A 14,886-nucleotide genomic window follows, 5' to 3' on the forward strand; every position below is an offset into this window, starting at 1 on the left:
ACCAGACGTGTTGACGTTGTAGCCGGAACCCTTATGCGGATGAAGGGAGTAAAATAATTGACAATAAATACATATCGTATGCCTCCGACAAAGTAAGGCCGGTTTGGTTCGGGCACTGACACCACCATATCATCAATGATACACTTATCTGCGGAAGGCGTCGTTTGAAGCTTTGCAGTCGCTGACAGCTGTTTCGACTCGGAGAAATGGAGCATATCCGAACGCCAAAGGTAGCGTTAGCTAACATTTCAAGCTAATTACGAATGGATGTTTACCGCCCGGCCTGTCTTGTTGGGATTTGTGCAGCGCCCTTTTGTGGTAACGTTTGCCAGACGTCAATGTTCGGACTCAGCGTTTGTGTATCACTGTAATAGCATGGCGGCTAGCAGGTGTAGCCAGCCAGCTTGAAGTGTCAGACGTGACGAGCATCAATGAGCTGTTTGTTTTTCCCGAGCGTCAGATCGCTGGGCTCCCTTCTTGTAATGCTGCTACCTGCACGCCCTTTTATTGATTGAGTTAACGTTTACACTATCAAGTCAGCCACTGCATCCAGCCCGTGGAGAAACATCCGAGCTGTATAGCACACTGATGGACTCCTTCAGTCACAGCACAGACCGGTGTGAAGATGTTCACTCTCACAGTGATCACTGTCACAGTGACTTGCCGTCCACTTCACATCTCACAGTTTTATCATATTGGCAGCTATCCTGAGCATACAGCCACAACAGTGGACAGCTTTTGACTCTTTAAGTTAATCACCTGACCTCCAGATCAATTACCATAGAGGAAAATTGAAGGCAAAAATCCCCAAACAAGCAGCCACTGAAGATTGCTGCAACACAGGCCTCTGAGAACACTGCTAGAACAGATACCAAGTTGCTGGAGATGTCTGTGGGTTGGAGACAGCCATTGATTGCAATTTATTTGCAGGCACGTACTATATGTGATGACTTGTATTTAATTTTAAATGGCCAAATCACAGTTCGTAACATTAAGTTGAGGGATGACGTCTTAACAGGGCTGCGGTTGACAGCACTTTTCCTTCACAGTCATTGTTTATGTCAAAGCCAGTGTGCTGGAGTACAAAAGGCAACACACCCATAAACTGTCACTGTCAAAATGTGGACTACACTGTGGTTGGCACTTGCTCAGGAAGCCTAAACCTGCTCTATTTTTGCACATGTATTTCTGAGAGTGTTTATGTTGAGAGGTGAGCTTTCCTCATCATGTTGAAGCAACTAATTGACCTAATTTGTGAGACCCCACGATAATCGAACGTTACCTATGGATTAAGGATGTGTTGGAATCGGTCCGGTGTGATTGCATGCAGACTGGGTGTGGCCCCTACTGTTCTAAGCCCTCTCGGGTTGGTTGTTTGCTCGAATAAAACAGAGGAGAAGGGCTTTATTGCATTTCAAAAAACGCAAGCACATGTTTGAGCTTGGCGTTATAAAAAAAGGGTGCAGACACATAAACATTGTTGAGAGAGGCTTTTGTTGGATGACACCATTTTGAGTTGCATTAACTCTGTGGTCAGCGTACGTCAGAAATAAGCTGATATAAGCACTACAGAGATTCCCTCTTGAAACATTACGCAGCTCACGTGCTTTGTGGTCAACACTGCATTTAAAGTATTTGAAAAGCACAGTTCAGATTGCACCTTCGGTTTTCAAAAATACATGCATTCGCATCATCAGCTGATTTGTTAACTCTCACGCACTCCTGACTTTTGGTATGTGCTAAGAAGTCTGTGTGACAGAGCCGTGTACAAATTTGTTGCAGGGAGACAATCATTTCATCATATCTGAAAGGACAGGAAAACGGAAACCGTGGAGAGGATGTCTGAGTCAACACTAGAACTGCTAGTGTGATGAATCATGGAAGTGGACGTTTAGCAGCGACAGCAGCAAACTGTCCAAATCCAACAGTCTGATGGCCTTTTGGCCACAGAATGTGGTAGTAATCAGCACTCCTATTCTATTCTAATGGATTCTAGTGCCAAAAAAAGGGGGAGTTGAGGGAAATGCAACACTCCAGGCTGCACAGGGTTACAACTTATTCAAAATCCCCCGGCAGTATTTTCTTTTTTCTTAGAATATCTCTTGCGTTGGGAAAGATCTTGTTAAGTCCTGTTACGTGTTTTTATCAATATTTAGGCCCGCCACTCTAAGGATAACTGCTTCTGTTGTGTTGGATCACATATTGTTGCAGAAATAATTACAATCACTTGATTTGATACTATTATTATTTAAAGACCATTTTATGGATCTAAGATGATGATGATATAATGCACCCTTTCGATGAGCAATGAACTTTTAATTATGACGAATATTCAGACATTGAAATTGGGAAAAAAAAACATGTTCAAATATCCTAAATAGATAAAATGTGAATAAAATAAACCATACGACCAAAACAATAAGACAAATTGACTTTAAGGCAAAAGAAATTACACTTCAATAAATATTAAACATTTTGCACGAGGAGTCATTTATTCACTTGGGTCATGTCTGAGGTAATATGCAAAATGTGATATACAATATGCATGATCTACATTCATCCTGGACTGGAGGTTTTCTGTTGAGTCTTATTAAATGGAGTAATGAATGGATGTTCGGACCAACAGAGGTTCATAAACCTGTTGTTTTATGATAGCGCAACCTTCTCCCTGTTTGTAAATGTGTGACATGAGTAAATGTTCTACTGTGAGCATCCACAAGCAGGGGTCAGCAACCTCAGGCACGCGGTAGCTTAACCTGTGGCAAACTACCAAAATGTCTGCAAGAGAGTTTTGTGGAAACGTTTATTGCTGATGAACAAGATTGAGGGTTTAACGCAGATGTTGATGTTCTCATGGGGAAGGCAGCGTTCTCTTAATATTAGCCTTGAGGTTAATATGGCACACTGACTAAGAACAACATTTTAAAATTGCACTTCATATCAAAAAGGTTGCCATCCGCTAGAGCATGGGTGTTAATATGCACACAGAGGGCTCATAAGGCTGCACCTTATCAGAACACATTTAATATAAAAATAGATATTCGACTTGAGGTTGTAGTAATTGTTTAAAATGGATCTGTTAATTAGACTGCCTTCCTATTTCCAGAACTCATTTGTGACTCTCGTTAGAACAGAGTTGGCAGCTGAACATCAGGCCCAGGTGGTCAGGATCAGGTGGTGTGCCAGCTGGAGCCAGTGCCACTTCCAGTAATTTTGTGACAGGTGTCTTTCTTGTTAGCAAGATCCTATCTTTACTCTTTTGGCATCCTCTACGCTACACCAGAGACTAACTGATGCTGGACTTTTTTGGGCCAATACCAATATTAGGGAGTAAAAAAATGCAGACAATTACGTGTTTGCAGGTACTCCTATATACACAGAATATATGCAAAAACACACATTTTTAGCATTGGTCTCTCAAATGTGCCTATCAAACACTGACATTTGTAATGGAGGCAGGATATTTTACATTTGATTACATAAAATTACATCAGCGCACTGAATAAAAATCAAATTAGCTCAAGCATCTTTTTCTGCACTATTCTTTGTTGTCAACAAATACACCAATATCGTTTTATCTGTGATTAGCCAAGATCGGCTGATGATATCATTCTTATTCTTCTTTGGACCCAGTTGAAGAAGTTAACGTTACTTTCAGCTGCTAGCTGATTAATGGTGTTATCGCTGGTGTGTGTGTTTGCAGGTGGAGCAGGTGCGACTGCTGGATCGCTTCAGCAACAAATCCACGAATGGCACACTGTACCTCACAGCCACACATCTCATCTTTGTGGAGAGCAGCTCTAATAACTCAACATCTGCCGGACAGGAGATCTGGGTGAGTGGGTTTTTTATCACAGTTTCACCAAGTACATTACATATTATGGATGCAACCACGATAAATGCACTAATGGTATTTCTTGGCTGAACATCTGTAAAAAGGCAGTAAACTCTTTCCATGCTGTGAGTGTTGTGTAACACACTGGTGCAAGGCTTGATGGGAGGATTTCTACTGTGCTGACATTACAACTGCACTAATTACTGTGGGCAACTTTGGATGCTAATTTGAAAATCGTGGACCTGTTTTAGCCCATTCCACTCCCACACTAGTAGCACACATGCTGTGTAATCTTCTTGCAAAATCATGCCATCGCTGTCAGAAACGTGCATGTTGGCCTCAGAATTTGCAGCTGGTTTTTATCTTTTGTTGCACACTTTAAGAGATACTTTCAACACCAAATGCAGGCCGTAAAGGATCGTTCCACAGTAAGTAACATCACCTCAACCAGCGCAAGGAAGTTTGCAACCTGATGGAGCGTGTGTGTGTGTTTGATTGTGGTTTGTTGGGCTAGAGGAGAGAATACGAAAGCTTGTGTGTGGTAAGAGGAAGTAGGGTAGAGGTTCAAAAGGCTCATTACATAGCCTCAAACGGTACAGTTAGTCTTAATGTGTGTGTGTGTGTGTGTACTTTGTGTGTGTACTTTGTGTGTGTACTTTGTGTGTGTGTGTGTGTGTGTGTGTGTGTGTGTGCTTGTGTGCGTTTTCTGCCTGTACCTGAAAGAAGATCACTGTTGTAGCACTGTGAGAACTGGGTTATAGATGTCCGGCAGCAACAGTCAGCAGGGTAACCTGATTCCACGTTACCCCACCCAATTTCATTCTTCTAGACATTTCTGTCGATATTTTACAGACTTAAAAGAACAGTATATTGTACTCAAATATTTCGATTGCCACAGTGGCGGGTCTGCATTGTGGGAAAAAGCGTGGTTTAAAATGCTTTGTGCGGCAGATCCCAGGCCATGACCTCCCTCTCCACTGTCCTTCCTGCTGCATCTGCTGCAGGAAAGGGAACATTTACTTGTACTCTTTGTTTTTGCACTTATCCTTGTGGAGCAGATGCAGCAGTACTATTGTTCACTGTGTGTTTTTGTGCGTATTCGGCCCTGCTTGAGTTTGTAGATGCCTGTTTGCGTGTGCGGTGCACTGCATATATCTGCATTTATGGAGGCATGTTAGAATCAGTCTGTTGAAAGGGAGTTTGTTAAGCTGTTTGTGCCTCATGAAATATTAAACAGCAGTCGAGTTACTGTATGTCTCAACAGCTGGTGAGATCAGCATATACTATGAGTGTGTGTCAGTTTCCAGGTCATTATCAATGCTGATGAATGTGCATCTTCGTTATTTCCCGTGGTTAAGATCCCTGTGGAATTCGAACTGCCCTTATTGAATATGGTGATGTGGTGCTGCAGTTGTCGTTTTTGCCCTCTGTACTTCATAATTAAACTGTTTATGATGATGTGGTAATGTGGATCATAAATGCAAACCTTTTTTGCAACTTTTCTCTGTTCAGAATACTTGCTCATGTCATCTTGAGAGTACTTTTACAGGAGCTTTATTAAAGTTTTTTTTTTTTTTGCATATAATCATTTTTATAGCTGTTTTCTTCTGTAATTGTTCAATAATGAGTTTGTGTTTGCTTACATTTTTTCTTGTAATTCCAAGAAAAATAGAAACCAAATCTGTTCTAAAGCATCTCACAGATGATAATCTACTCTTTCTCTCTGTTCTGCTCCTTTATTTCTCCCCTCCTCTGCAGATTTTACATCATCACATAGCGTCCGTGGAGAAGCTCTCCCTGACCACCTCAGGTTGTCCTCTGGTCATCCAGTGTCGCAACTTCAGGGTGGTTCATTTTGTAGTACAGAGAGAAAGAGATTGCCACGACATTTACAGCTCGCTGCTGCGTCTTCTACGGCCTGGTGGGTTTAAGATGTGTCCCTCCACATGTATTCACCTCAGTTTTGTTGCCCCTTCTTCTGTTTTTGTTTTTTCTTCCCTCATTTACACAATCAACATGCGAGCGCATGATGTGATTTCATATTAGTTTGTGTTTTGCTAAGGCTCTCTCTCCGTTTTGCAGTATCCTATGAGGAGCTCTACGCATTCTCCTACAACCCCAAACAGAACGACCAACAGCGAGAGGAAGGATGGCAGCTCATCGACCTCGGGGCGGAGTTTGAGAGGATGGGTGTCCCCTGCGACCAGTGGCAGCTCACCGACGTCAACAGAGACTACAAGGTAGACATTTAGCTGTGTTTTTTAAGTGTCCTCCATCAGATGTGCCAAACTGAGAAAACCTGCCAGAGGGAATTCCTCAAGAGGAGGATCTTTGTTGTCTATTTCTGGTACTTCTGAGAGGGAAAAAAACAAACACATTGACAGTCAGATGTTTTGTCTGACTGTGTGGCAGCTCTGATCTCAATAGCACTGAGTTTAGGCAAGGTTGGAGGACCTACCTGGAAAAAATCTTTCAGAATCTATCATTTTTTAAATGTTATAATATTCAAATTTATGATTGCACCCCCTATAAACACCATAGGATGTAGTGTCTATGTACAGGAAGCCATGGTATAAAAGTAAAAGAGAAAATTTGTGAAAACAGAAGATGCTTGAAAAATGGTTGTCAGCGAGCACTGCCCAGTTGAAGCAGGACTTGCTGACTGTTGTTGAACCTTGGCACTGTCTCTGTTAGCCATAACAGCATGCTGCAAAGAAAAACAGAAGTCTGCAGTTTTTTGACCTTACATGAGCAATAAAAACATGCAATAGTTTGATTGTCTTTTTACATCAACTGTAACTTCATTGTCTTTTGTGTAAACATTATCCAGGCCAGCCTGATCACATATGACGCAAGGGATCCCTATATTGTAATAAACTGGCTCTGACTGAGGGTATGGAAGTATCTTAGGAAATCAGTTAATACAGTGTTGTGGAGGAACCAGTGGGATGCTACCACCCATTATTAAAAGTTGTTCTCATAGTCCAGATGAGGGCGCTGGCGCTTTAGTTGTGTAAAACACCTCAAGTGTTGAATATTAGCTCCAACCCTGAAATCACTAGTGGTGTATTTAACTCCAAAGAAAAGTGACACTGCTGCTACAAACCAGGAGACATCTGACTGCAAATATCTTTGTGTGTATGTTTGGGTTTGGTATTCTAGGTCTGCGAGACATATCCACGAGACCTGTATGTTCCCATCACGGCCAGTAAGCCCATTATTGTGGGGAGCTCCAAGTTCAGAAGCAAAGGACGCTTTCCTGTACTCACATACTTCTACCAAGAAAAGAAGGTACTGTAATATACTGTCTTTTGTGAAATTAAACAAAGCTAAGTTTCCTTCAGTGAAGATGCAAGACTTTGTGTCATGTTTTTGTCTGAAAAACAAGAGGCCTGAAATTACAGACAGAACAAATTGTTCAGTAAAGACAAAGAAATAGAACTCAGTAGCCCAATAAGAAGTAAGACATTTTCTTTAAGTCGTATTACCACAAGGTGGTGCAAGAGGGAAGGCCATCATTTAATGTACTATGGTGTACATGTTTGTGGTTGACATGTTTCAGGAAATGTGTTCATAAATGATCACATTTCTTGTTTGCAGTCCTTTTGACCATAGAAGGTTGGAGAGGCACCAAAATGATTGGAATAACTGTTGCATCCAGTTAAATTACAAGGGAAATAATGAAAATTTGACACACAAACCTACAAATGCATGTTTTGATTTCTGATTTGTTTTCAGCAAAATAGCGAGATTAGAGAGCAGAAGCCCTGCCCACTTTCTGTCCCACATCACCCTGGTTTTCTTGTTGGACAAATCTGACTCTTTACAGTGACTTGGCAAAATGGACTGTCGGCACTCTGAGTTAAATCAATGTGTTTTTGGCACAGTGATTTCCCCCGGGCCCAGCCTATATACTGTACCACAAAATGGCTTAGTCATTATCAATTATCTGTTAAGGACTGGAAAGCTGAAACAAGATACTTGTGTTTTCTGTCCATAATCCAAGCTTAAAAGAAAAATGGCTAATGAATTGCTATTGAAATGTTCTTCTTTCAATAGCATTTATGAAACATTAAACAATTAAACATTGTTTTGGGCTTTGGCAGATTCATGGGAGCTGTATTTGAACCATAGGTGTTTATAAGGGGGGGGGGTGCCAAATGTTGTAGTTTAAGTTGATCATTTAGCATTTTGTATTTGTTTTACTGTTCTAATCCGTGTACTGTGTTCACTGACAGGCAGCAGTCTGTCGATGCAGTCAGCCTCTCTCTGGGTTCAGCGCGCGATGCTTGGAGGATGAGAGCATGCTGCAGGCCATCAGCAAGGCCAATCACAACAGCCGATATGTTTACGTCATGGACACCAGGCCGAAGGTAGCAGCCTAAAATATGCTACATGTTCAACATCACACAATCACAGTTTGAAAACAGCATTAACAGGAGACTTTCAGTGATTTTGTTTTCATCCGTTTGTTTTTCTGTCCTGCAGTTGAATGCACTAGCTAACAGGGCAGCAGGTAAAGGCTACGAGAACGAGGACAACTACTCCAACATCCGCTTCCAGTTTGTAGGCATTGAAAACATCCACGTAATGAGAACCAGCCTGCAGAAACTGCTAGAAGGTTAAACAACTTTTGCTACACCCCTATGACACAAATGGACATGTCATGAAATTGTTGATCTGAAATTAATCTGCGTATGTGTCTTGTCAGTGATTGGGACTCGCTCTCTTTCCATGAGTGACTACCTGGTCGGCCTGGAGAGCAGTGGCTGGCTGCGGCATATCAAAGCTGTTGTAGACGCAGCCATCTTTCTCACCAAGGTGACATTTTTCTCCTTACTGCTGATTTATGTTCTTCCGAAAATTGAATGCATTTAATTGCACGTTTATTCCCCAGGCAGTAACAGTGGAAGGAGCCAGCGTGTTGGTTCACTGTTCAGACGGATGGGACAGAACAGCCCAAGTCTGCTCGCTGGGGTCTCTGCTTATGGATCCTTACTACCGCACCATCAAGGGCTTCATGGTACCAAGCTTAAACACACACACAGACGTACAGTTTGGCACAAGTTAAAAGAAGGGCTAAAGATCTGATAAGCAGGATAAACTTTTGCTTTCCTCACATTTGTCCTTTAGGTACTGATAGAGAAAGACTGGATCTCCTTTGGCCACAAGTTTGCCGACAGGTGAGGATGCAGCTGCCTCAATTAAGCCTAGAGATTTATTCAGTGGGAAGTTTACGGTAGATGACAGCATATTTTAACCATTTTTTAAGCTTTTGGACATGACAAATGAACAAAAATGAAGTTGTAAGATGAATTGAGTACATCTGTAGTGATCCCTCAGGAAAGTGTATCTGGAAAGTTTGGTGTTTGTCAATGTGTTGTCTCCAGATATTGTAGTCTTTAATTACCACAACACACCCATTATAAAATAAACAAGTACTTGCCAGTCAAGGTCAGGGTTTAAGCGAGTCAGTTTTGTGATTTCACAGGATGCTGCAGGGGATGTGAACTAATTTTATGACACAAGATAAATGTTGTCATGCAAATGACAATGTCTGCCTGGACTGTGACGACATCGATGATGGCTTTTACAGATGATCACAGGCTACCAGTGTTTTTGCCTTTCTGATCATCAGTGCTGTAAAAACATTCTTTTCTGTGTCAGAATGTTATGGATTAACACTATTCTTTAAATGAAAAAACAAGTTTTTAATGTCTTCTGGATGGGGTCAGTTGAGTTATATGATATGAGTGTATGATGACGTATGCCAGGGCACTCAGAGGTTGCTTCCAGGCCGGATGTGGCTTGTGGGCTACCAGTAGAGTAGCTTTATGACTATGTACTATTTAAACAACTGTGCAAGTTATTTTATAGTTGAATAAAGACGTCACTGTTATTTGGCTGTCTACTCAAAGGTGTGACCAGTTGGACGGGGATCCAAAGGAGGTGTCGCCTATCTTCACTCAGTTCCTGGAGTGTGTCTGGCAGTTGACCGAGCAGTTTCCACAGGTGTGTGAGAGTGTGACCTGTGCGTCATATTCACACAGAATAGTGTGTGTTCTTTGGCAGGATATGTTTTATTGCATTTATTCAGCGATAACCATCTCCGCAGGCATTTGAGTTCAGTGAGTGGTTCCTGCTGCAGATCCATGAACACATCCATTCCTGTCAGTATGGAAACTTCCTCGGCAACAATCAGCGACAGAGGGAAGAGTTGCAGTGAGTCCAATACACACGCGTAAATTGTAAATTGTAAATGACCCAGGTCTGACAAACACACCATATCTCTGCACCACTCTATGGTCACATGACCCACTCTGCTCTGTGTTTTCAGAACAGCAACAGATTAATGGAGCAAAGCAATCAATTCACACCCACATAGGGCACTTTTGATAACAGACGCTAGTCAGCATGTGAACCAATGAAGAAAACAAACATTGCTTTCAATCACTCCACCGACTGTATTTATCTTATCGAGATCACTGGAAGAATGAGCAAAGTCAATAAAACATTATAGAAAGGATTCTATTTGACCTGTGAGACATTTTTGACTGTGAGCCTTTGTGTGTGAAAGCAAAATTAATTATGGTTTTGACGATCAAACAGTTGCCCCATTGGACTGTGTGTGTGTCATGACTGCTGTTTTGTGTTCCAGGCTGAGAGAGCGGACTCACTCTCTGTGGGCATTTCTAATGAGCGAACGACAGAACTACTTGAATCCGTTCTACAGCCCTGCGTACTCTGAAGCGCACCCTGTGCTGGTGCCTTCCACTCTGCCCTACAATTTCAAGTCAGTGCAGCTTTCCTCACCTCCCTGCTGTTGCATATCTGTGGTGTTTCGTTTGAATCCGAAAGGAATCTTAATGTCAGTGAAGCAAAGCATCTCTGATGTTTCCTTTCACTGGAATCTCATCCATGCGTTTGTTTGTACTTGTGTTTCCCAGGTTCTGGAGGAACATGTACCACCAGTTTGATCGGTCCATGCACCCACGTCAGTCGATTCTCAAAACCATCCTTACTCTGAGAGAGAACAGCCGCAAGGCAGAGAGCACACTGCAAGCACTGGAGAGCGTGAGTGGACACAAACACTAATTCTCTCTATAGAGCCCCCTTGTTGTTAGGACACTGAATTTAGTGTTCCCATATTGATATGAATGTGTGCGCAAAACAATAGAGAGACCTGTCAATAAAATGCAGTATGATTCAACAGCACTGCAGAGTACATCCTCTTAAATGATCCACATCTCACTACAGCAGTTTTACAAAAGCTGTACAACATAACCTTCATGATGGTAGGTTTTAGCTCGGTATGCGTATTAAACTTCTCTTCCACTGTGCAGGTTCTCACACTGCACATAGCCCATTTAGACCCCATTCACATCAAAACTCATTGCTACATGCTAGCCAAAATGGCATGGCTTTGTGTTAAGCGGGGCTGCATGCACAACCAGGCAATCAAATGTTGTTAATGGAAAAAGTGGTGCGACTCTGCAACTTGCAGAAAATATGTGAAAAAATGGGGTGTATGCCAGGCACACCGCACCATTGGAAGACAATGGTTTTGCAGGCGGCGAGTTTCTTGTGATGAGTCTGGGTGTGTTCGGGCCCTTTGAATGTGTTTAGCCCCAGGCCAGGAACGCTTTCACATTGGCATAATCCTAGCACATTCCAAAGTGGGCTAACATCAGCCTTGGCTTTGGGCTTACTGCACCGAAGCAGAGGTAGCCCCGTTTTTTTGTAGGTTGTCCACTGAAAGATGAGCTCAATGGAGGGTTTGAAGGTGCCAGAGTAAAACGGGCTTGTAGAAATGTAGCATGAATTGTATAGCCCTGGGCTGAGCTTAACCCTGGGTCACTGTGTGAAAAGCCTTGAGTGTATTTTCTGCGCATTTAGTGCAGCTATTAATACTTCCTTCTTTTTTAACGTTAGTATATCAAATCCCATTTCTACATTAGCCAAGAGCAGCCATGTTTGTAATTTTTGTTTAATCTCATTATCTGGAGTTAAGTGTCTTTTGTGGCTTAGCAGTTGTTTTGTTTGTGATATTGAGGAAAAATAATTGTTATGATGAATATTGCTGTCTTTCGATAAAACAATTGTAAACTGATGCTTTTAATTACTTTTGCTTTCCAAGAACATTTTAGTGGATACACATAAAATCCAACATAGAGTGCCATCTTAAAATATACATATTAATCACAAACATTTTAAATATTTTATACCACAACATTAACATCAAATATGACATCACATTATATATTTATACCCTGTGGCTCACCTTTAGAAAAAGTCATTCTCGTTGTCTCGTTCCCCCCTCTCTGTCCAGCGGCTCCAACAACTTGGTGTGACCCCCATCACGACCTCAGACCCCCCTGCGGCTCCACCCACCAGAGACCAGCGGTCCAACTCCAGCGCCTACCCACCCCGACCCGACTCCCTCATCCTTGGGGCTCCCATCAACCCCAAAGAAGTGCAGCGGCAGCAGGAGGAGGATGACGAGCAGGAGGAGGTGGGCGAAGAGGCCACAGAGAGCACCGATACAGAGCGGACAGTAGAGGGCAGCAGCGGCACCGAGAGCAGGAAGCAGAGCTACGGAGAGCTCGAAGGGACATACAACAGCGAGCTGGCCAAAGAGGAGCCAGCTGTTGTCAGTCTGGAGTTTGGGGTAGCACGCATGACCTGCTGAGACCAAACAGGGGGATTGTGGGATACTGAGTGAGGGGGTTTACTGAAAATGAGTGCGTGTCAAGGGGAAGCTGTCATTCTGTGCGTGATGACATGCTGATTACGCAATGGTCCTGAATCGGCAGAGTGGATGAAGTCGTATGTCTGTATAGTCTGAATCTCAATGGAAAGCCTCATTATTATGTCATATACTGCACCTATAGGCGAAAAGCTTGTTTTTTTATGAATGTTGAAAAGCACTATAAAGAATTAATGAATAGGATAAGAGAATAAAAATTCATCCCAAAAAAAAAACTGTCTCCTAGTTGGTTCCGTTTTACTTCCATCAATTTTTAAAACCCACAGCCTTGATATTCTTAACAAGTTGTCATATTTCAGAGCATGAAAACCAACAGGAAATCACATTTTCTGGCACCAGAAATATTTCATCTCATCTAAAGCTTTGAATCCAGCCTAATCTGAATGTTCTGGTGACCTGAGCTGGTTTTACTCCAATGTGATTATCATTAAGGATAATCTAGCACTGGAAATTACTTCTAACTGCAGCTTCTAACTGCATCTGACCGAATACAGTTCAAGTTGTTTTTTAAAGTCATCACTAGACATTTCAGTTATTTATGTAACTATTACGGTGACTATGGACAAATGGGCTGTGACGTTCAGACCCTGCATGGGTTCAGCTGTCAAAGGTCGCCCTCATTTTTCATCTCACATTGATCGGATAATCCGACTTGCTAACGTGCATTGATCCCATATCCTATTGGTCGTGTCTGTATGCCATGTCAGTGATTTATTGTATATGACAGCTGACCCTGATCGGTGGTCAATGTCACAGATGCGCCATGGGCAAAAAGATGTCCTAAGTCAAGGGGTCTGGTTCTTAGAGTACTGTCAAATGTAAGACATGACTGCTGAGGGAATTTAACAAGAAGAGACTGTCAGTACATCAGACTGTATTAAAACAAACAGAACTCACTGTAGGTATTGTTGTTGAACAACCTGAAATTTGTATAAAGACTGTAGAAAGTAATGTGATGGCTTTTTTGAATTTCTTTTTGTCGTCACCGCAAGACATTTTTATACACCCACAATTTAACTGGGTTAGGGTTACTGCCATGGGGATATGGCACGTTTAATGTAGGCCAGAAGTTAACATTAATTTCTGAGCCAGACAGTATGTTTTGGCTCGGCTTTTATCTGTGTTAATAATTCCAGCCTCCTTGCTCGGGAAGGATTTGATCTTGTTTCTGTGCAAGCTAACATCTCCCTTCATCAGATGCCTGCAGAAGAAAAACATGTAAAACCTGCAGGGTGGCAGGATATACAGAGAGAATGGCTGCATGTGTGTCTGGATATTGATGAGAATTTACATTCAGGAAAATCGGCATGCAAAGCAGCTTCGCCGCAGCAGGCACTTTTCTCTGGCCTGTGTGCCTCTAAATACTTTATGGAACTGGTGCTAGCAGCATTAGCAGTGGACTCGTTCCTCTCCAAACGCCACTGTCCTCACCATCCTCGCATTCTGTAGAATAAATGGCATTTTGTGCTTAACACACACATTCACTCAGCAGTCCAACAAGTGACCATTGGCATCGGACAAATCAGAGTCTATGGGCAGGAACAACGGCTTGGAATAAAGACTGGCAGTGCTGTGTGGTGAGTATACATCAGCTGTGTCAGCTTTCTCCAAAGCCCCACACTCATTACATTGAGAGAAATAAGTGGTGCATAGAATAGCACCATTTTTTCATTCATCATTACCTCTCTTGTTCAGTCTAAAGTTCTAATTTTACCAACCCTTTTGCAGTGATTAGTCATTTCTATGCATTAGTTTGATGAATTTGGTGGCCTTATTTCCATCAGAAACAAGCCACAGCGTTGAGTGTATTTGATTGCCTTCCTCTAACAGCTGTCATTTCCTGGCATCGATCAGCTGACTGAAGTTGCGACGTCAGACTACCAATCAAAGCGCAACATTTATAGCTTTTACTGTAAGAGGCAGGAACTCTCTACTCCGAGTGTCGACTAAGCGGTGATTCAGTTGAACACACCTCCAGTGCACTTTTCTCTTCCTGCGGCCTACTTGCGCACGTTACCTCACATTAAACATTGAGAGGTCTCTTCCAGAGACGGGCTGCTGCGGGCTCTCCCAGGGCTCTGAATCATTCAGACGAGCACTGCACGCCATGCCGGGAGAACACTCCTGAGGACATGGGAGGGAATGCTGTACTCGCGCTCAACATAAACAGTGTCCAGCAGCACCCATGCAACATGTCAGTCAGACGCACACAGGACATGCACATGAATATGCAAACCGTATACATGAATGTGAAATGTAGAGGGTGCGCATGCAGGTTGGATGT

At 42.5% G+C, this 14,886-nt stretch overlaps 1 protein-coding gene across 2 annotated transcripts; it reads left to right on the forward strand.

Moving 5' to 3' along the window:
* Nucleotides 1-13,357, forward strand: mtmr6 (myotubularin related protein 6). 2 transcript variants are annotated; one of them, XM_037078353.1, is made up of 15 exons: nucleotides 1-230; nucleotides 3,704-3,835; nucleotides 5,594-5,756; nucleotides 5,918-6,075; nucleotides 6,998-7,126; nucleotides 8,074-8,208; nucleotides 8,324-8,456; nucleotides 8,547-8,656; nucleotides 8,733-8,858; nucleotides 8,969-9,018; nucleotides 9,754-9,847; nucleotides 9,951-10,057; nucleotides 10,494-10,628; nucleotides 10,783-10,909; nucleotides 12,165-13,357. In XM_037078353.1, the coding sequence occupies exons 1-15, from the start codon at nucleotides 207-209 to the stop codon at nucleotides 12,522-12,524; spliced, it is 1,983 nt and encodes a 660-aa protein (XP_036934248.1). In that variant the 5' UTR covers nucleotides 1-206; the 3' UTR covers nucleotides 12,525-13,357. The 2 variants fall into 2 exon arrangements, with proteins under 2 accessions (XP_036934248.1, XP_036934246.1); XM_037078351.1 differs by lacking the exon at nucleotides 1-230 and adding an exon at nucleotides 3,237-3,362.
* The last annotated feature ends 1,529 nt before the right edge of the window (nucleotides 13,358-14,886 follow it).

Source organism: Acanthopagrus latus, chromosome 19, assembly GCF_904848185.1.
Source record: "Acanthopagrus latus isolate v.2019 chromosome 19, fAcaLat1.1, whole genome shotgun sequence".
Taxonomy (NCBI): Eukaryota; Metazoa; Chordata; class Actinopteri; order Spariformes; family Sparidae; genus Acanthopagrus; species Acanthopagrus latus.

Coding starts and splice junctions, on each gene's coding strand:
- mtmr6 (XM_037078351.1), top strand. CDS start 3,294: ATGCTGGACTTTTTTGGGCCAATACCAATATTAGGGAGTAAAAAAATG. Junction 3,836..5,593: donor CTGCCGGACAGGAGATCTGG/GTGAGTGGGTTT, acceptor CCTCCTCTGCAG/ATTTTACATCATCACATAGC. Junction 7,127..8,073: donor ACTTCTACCAAGAAAAGAAG/GTACTGTAATAT, acceptor GTTCACTGACAG/GCAGCAGTCTGTCGATGCAG.